Source organism: Poecilia reticulata, linkage group LG4 (assembly GCF_000633615.1).
Source record: "Poecilia reticulata strain Guanapo linkage group LG4, Guppy_female_1.0+MT, whole genome shotgun sequence".
Lineage (NCBI taxonomy): Eukaryota > Metazoa > Chordata > Actinopteri > Cyprinodontiformes > Poeciliidae > Poecilia > Poecilia reticulata.
The window spans coordinates 8,719,344-8,725,324 of record NC_024334.1 but is presented as its reverse complement, the minus strand read 5'-3'; the positions used below and the strand labels follow the sequence as shown (position 1 = coordinate 8,725,324).

The 5,981-nt window shown below is 37.5% G+C and overlaps 1 protein-coding gene across 1 annotated transcript; it reads left to right on the top strand.

Moving 5' to 3' along the window:
- Nucleotides 1-217: 217 nt before the first annotated feature.
- atpaf1 (ATP synthase mitochondrial F1 complex assembly factor 1) lies at nt 218-4,271 on the top strand. Its single transcript, XM_008406748.2, has 9 exons — nt 218-447; nt 1,504-1,612; nt 1,703-1,765; nt 1,981-2,043; nt 2,340-2,390; nt 2,473-2,520; nt 2,721-2,816; nt 3,617-3,724; nt 3,806-4,271. The coding sequence occupies exons 1-9, from the start codon at nt 233-235 to the stop codon at nt 3,986-3,988; spliced, it is 936 nt and encodes a 311-aa protein (XP_008404970.1). The 5' UTR covers nt 218-232; the 3' UTR covers nt 3,989-4,271.
- The last annotated feature ends 1,710 nt before the right edge of the window (nt 4,272-5,981 follow it).

Here is a 5,981-nt window from a genome sequence, read left to right as displayed (position 1 = left end):
GATAGATAGATAGATAGATAGATAGATAGATAGATAGATAGATAGATAGATAGATAGATAGATAGATAGATAGATAGATAGATAGATAGATAGATTTTTTTACCGTGAGAAATACTACTGATTCTCAGTTTACTAGCATAAATTGAAAAAAAAAAAAAGAGATAAAAACACCACCTCTGGAAAGGCGGAACCAAAAACATGCGCCGCCACATATGTGATCGGACTATTATAGATGTGGGACGGCAGCGATGGAAAGATGTCGGCGGCCTTGATCCAGATGTCATGTCTCTATCGGGGCATGTTGGCCGTCAGGGCCACTGGCACCAGGACGCTGATTCCCGGGCTGGTCCCACAACAGTTTCGGGCCTTCTCTGTACGAAAGGATCCGGAACTGGAGGAGAATCCGTTCTACAGCAAGTACCAGGACAAGATCCAGAAGCTGCGCAGGTCAGCGAGCGGACGGAGCTAGCAGCGTCCGAAACCCCGTCATTTAGTCAGCTATTTTAAAGATTATCASATGCTACAGCACAKAGAGGAGTCATTGGAGCCAAGGAAAGTGTGACTGAAAGACTTTATGTCAAATAATCATTTCGGCCCATTAGTCTGTTGTATTAAGCCCGTAAATGTTTTTAAACCTTAGTTCATAAAAAGTTGTCAAATGTCACCGCAATGTTATCCTATAGAAAAAGGCGTGAACATTTTAGGCCAATTCAGCAGCAAGCTTGAACCTTGTGCCGAATTTTAGCCCACGTTAGAAAGAGTGGACATGACCAAAATAATCAATCCTTTACATGCTAACTATTAAAAATTAAAGTTAAACTATGGGGRAAAAATGCMTTTCCTGCGAAAATGCTGTGTGAATGCTGTATATTGACTATTTTAGTGARAATTTCAGAAGGATTTTAAGTCAGTTGCAGAAGATTTGCAGAAATATAAGAAATAGGCAAAAGCAGCAGAATAAAGCACAATCCTGGAAAGTCCAAATAGAAAAACTTTTGAAGAAAATTAATACCATCTGTTTGAAAATGCTACAAAATGCACTGAGCATATTCACTTCAGTAAGTCAAATGTGATCTAAATTGACTAAGATACAAAGGTATGCAGGGCTGTGGCCATAATAACACAGTAAAGCATTCAGATTTTTGTACAAAAAGTAAATCTCAACTTCCATACGAGTACAACAGTATTCATCTCTCACTGGAGTCTCACTGTTTGGCTTGGCAGATTTAGCATATGTTCATCAAAACAGCAGGAACCTGTAGGAAATACATTTTAAATTTAAAACAGCTAAATGCCTGTGAGAACTACTAACCTGCAGCTTTAAGGTGAACCCCTTCTGATCAACCTCATAAGTGTCCCAAGATATTTTTACTAGAAACTAGACCAACAATACTAGTTAAGATTTAGTGTCTTTGCAATGTGTTGGCAGTAAAATATGAAAAGTATTCAACTGAAGAATTTTGTTGTGGAGCAAATAGTGATCAGTTTTCTGTATGCTTTTAGTGTGAAACCCCAGGAATATAAGGAGCGCCTGGAGAAGCGGCATGAGGTCAAGAATGACGTCCTGGGACACTCCAAGCAGGCGGAGTTCGTCCAGGTCATGGAGCAGGAGGTGACGTTTCTGCTTAGCTCCTCGTTCAGGCATTGGTTACTTTTAAACCGGAAAAAGAAACAACTCCTTTTGTTCCTTCCTCTTTTTTAGTTTGAGAAAAGAGATAAGATGGCGTCTGGTGATGGAGCRTCTGGAGCTTTTACAAAAAACAAGGTGAACTGGCCGAAGAAGCCAAGCTGAGGATCAGATCTTGAATGTGTAGCGTAGCAGTCACCGTTTGAAAGGCTGAAAAATATTTTAGTTTTTTTTTTTTTTGTGCAAAAATACTAAACAAATACTTTTAATTTAACTTTTTTATATATAAAGGAGAAAAATTAAAACTTTTCAGCAAGAGGAAGATGTATAAAAATAATTTGGTGCTCTTTTAGACATTAGGTTCCATCCTTAACCTGGAGATGATCAAGGACAAAACTGGCGAGGAGATCTCACAGGTGAGTTTGACATTTTGTTGGGTTAAGTACCCTCAYTGTAAATCTGTGTTTCTRAACTCTACTGTAACTTGTAAATTTTGTTAAATTAAAACTAGCTAAACTAACTAAAAAATTAAAATAAAATAACTAAAAAATGTTTGGTGCTTTGCTTTGGTTCAGACAATTTTTTTTCTTTTCTTTTTGTCGCTGATGGTCAAACCTTCACATTTACTTTCACTCTATGGCGCCCTCTGGGGGGCTTTACTTGTAAATCGCAAAATAGATCTAGACTGAACTTTTATCTTCTACTCTTCCAGCTTTGGATGCAGTTTTATTCAACCAAAGACACGATCAGCGCCGCCATTCCAGTGAGTTCATTACCGATGAATCCTGGATGTAACTTTAATAATTTACTGATCATCTAACACCTGTCTTCTGTCTTGTTTGCAGTCCCAGATGTATGAGGTGATTTTCCGCAGATCCAAGTCCTGCCCCATGGTAAGATCCCTGCTGAAACTAATCCATGGTTCACCAAATCAGAGTGTGTGTGTGCATGTGTGTGTGTGTGCGTGCGTGCGTGCGTGCGTGCGTGCGAGAGATTGTGAACTGCAGAACCAGAAATCATTTCAGATTTTTCTTTGCTAACTATTCTTTTATCATGGATTCCCTGCTCACCTCTGTCTGTGTGCTCTCTCCAGTTCCTTTACGCTCTGCCTCAGAAGGAGGGCTATGAGTTCTTTGTGGGTCAGTGGTCCAGACACGAGCTGCATTTTACTTCACTCATAAACATCCAGGTAAACTGATTCACATTTGCTACCTCATGCTTTTGACAGACAGGAAATGAGCTCATGTTTAGTTCAGGTTGCTTCTGAAATTTTCCTACAAATGCTCTTGTTCCTTGAAAGGCCTGGAAATATGAACTCTGGCAAAACAAATGTAATCAGGCCATTTGAAAGCTTAGTTGTTTGACGTAAGGTAATTTCAGTTCAATAAAATGTAACAATTTCAGTTAAATTTATAGGCATATTGTACATGGCCAGAATGGTCCACACTTAATTTCTCGTATCTGTAATTTTATTTATTTCCAAAAAAAATACGCTGAGCATTTTCAAACAGGACATAAATCAAACACCGGATCTATTTGTATTTTCTGGTCAGTCACTATTTTAATCTGAAATTGTCAGAATAAGTTTATTTAGCTCCTTTCTGATACAAAATGAAGTTTAAAAATGCTTTGCATTGTGTCTGGATTATTTACTAACAAATATAAAAGATTAAATTAAAAAAATAAACCTGAAACACAATGAAATGATATGAAAGGATAAAAATAGTTATGTATGGATATAGACACTATAGAGATTAAACTGTTAATCTTCTAACTAATCTAGGATTTCTGTAATGTCAGACATTGACATCATGACTTCACTTATTTTCCAGCCTTTTAAAATATGTCGGTTATATCGCTGCACTTCTAAAAATATCAGAACACATTTGTTATGTAAATATTTTATGCATGGACATCTAAAGTCAGCAAATCTGCATAAAAATACATATTTGACAGCGTTCAAAGTTTTTTTCCTGTGCTTRCACCCAGACGCTTGGCGAGAACGCTCCGAGTCAGCTGATCCTCTACCACTACCCGGAGCTGAAGGAGGAGAAGGGCGTCGTGCTCATGACAGCAGAGATGGATCCCAAGTTCATYGTAAGCCTGTTTTAAAAATGTTTTTCTTTTTTTTTTTAAATGTCTTCAGGGACATTTAAAGCATCTCTCTGTTTCTCTCAGACTGTCCACCAGGCTCAGTGCTTGGCCAATCAGGTGCAGCTGTTCTACGGCACACAGAGGCAGGAGACGTACCGATTGGTGGAGACGTTTAACCACCAGCCCGAAGACTTTAAGCACATGTCGGTGATAGCAGAGCTGGAGCAGAGCGGGCTGGGGTCAGCAGGCGCCCCGGGGGGCTCCTGAGATCAGAAGATGTCCAGGGACTATTTATCTGTCTCGGACTGAAGCATCATGGCTCCTCTCTCTCCATGTGGATCCAAACGCTTAAATGGATATTGTGAGCAGAAAAGACGCAGGAGCAGCATCTCATGAGCCGACATTTAGTGATTTAGGAAATGATGTGGTGGAAGAAATGGAGGCATTTTTATCCACTCTGTTCCAGACTGGATCCAAGAGACTTTGTAAGCACTGAAGCTGAGCTCAAAATTCTTCATTTGATATTTAATTAAAAAAAAAAACATCTTGACAGTCTGAGTGTTCTTCTCTTCGGTTATACAGCAGTTAGACATGCATGTCTTCAGCTTCTACCTCCTTACTTTTCACAACAATTGCTATATTCATTAATAACTAAAAGTATTATAATGTGGGTGAGCTTTGTTGCAGCTGGACCTGGCCAGCTCATCGCCATGGATTCCAATTTGACTTCTTTCAAGTATCAGGGGATGTTTGAAGAAAATGTGAGTTGATCCAGAACTGGAACCTATAGCATGTCATGGACTCAAAACATACCAGGAAGTGCTCCAAAGACTGGCTGAAAACAAAACAATAAAAACGAATAGTTGACGGAAAACAAAGATTATGAATTTACAGAGATGCCGAGGGGTGACATGAAAAGAGCTGTCCATAAATTTTTAAAAAACATTTCATAGCTGAGGGTGAGGAGTTGGATACGGTGTCCTAACGTCTTCCTCAGAACTCACCATTTTAAAATTGTTTTAATGAGTGAAACAAGGTCCATTTTGGGTTTTATTTTACCTGTAATTGAGCCACTTTCTTAATGAAAAGTCGCCTTTGGCACAATTAAATTCAAATCCTGTTTTTAGTCATGCTATGTTTGAAAATGCGTATCAAAACTATAGACTTGCAGCATTTCCAGTCTCCATTTTTGGCCAAATGCCAAACGAATTCATATAAACAATTCATATAAATGAATTGTTTCATTTATATAAAATGAAACAATTCATTTTATATAAATGGTTTCATTTATATAAAACAATTCAATATTGGGTTCAGTTTTCTCACAAGTGAACTATGTGTTTATTTATCAATGTGATGGCATTTTATACATCAAAGACAGTGCACACCCCTACCTGTTGGGGATTGTCAGACMTACAAACATGAATTCAATTTATCATGGCTGACTTTTTTCATACAATACCAAACAAATAAAACCCAAAAAACATCCAAGTGTCTAAAACCAAAAAGACTGAATAYTGTCTTCAAAGTTGTTGACAAATAATGCATTGAACTCATCATATAGCAAAACAGGCTTTCATTTGGAAACTGTTACAAATTGTACTTTTGGGGTGAATTTTAGACTTTTATAAAACCCAAGCTTTATAAAAGAAAACATAGAAAACATTTGTGTACTTCATCTGAGCTTAAAGAAGACTATCACTACGAAAAACAASTAAAGTGAAACGACACATTTTGACGGGAGAAATTTACCTGAAATTTATGAGGCTGTTTTAGTTGTTAAAATAAAAAAAAAGAAAAATATTTTCCCATTAACATCCTCAGCTAAAGAAACTAAAACAGTGACTCGACTGACATACACACAAAAAACCCACTGTTGACATTGGAATAGTCGCACCACATGAAATACTTCACCAGACAAATCACAGCCTCAGTGTGAGTTTATTGTTGTAACAATAAAGCTACAATATAAACAAAAAAATTCTCACAGTGCATCAAAGATGTCTAAACTACAAAAAAAAAATAAAAAACATGAAAATTCAAGTGCATATAATCTAAAGAGAAATGATCTAAACAATTATTACAGAGAGAGTTGAGCTTCACACCATAAAGTCATCCAAACCAAGATGTTTCTCATCGCCATGGTTACAGAATATTCTCAGAGAAACCTGAGCAGTACCACTGAGTAATAATCCAGAGTTCATACATAAATGTCCCCTTCTCGTCCAGTTGACTTTCAGGGCATTTTCACGTTTTCAAG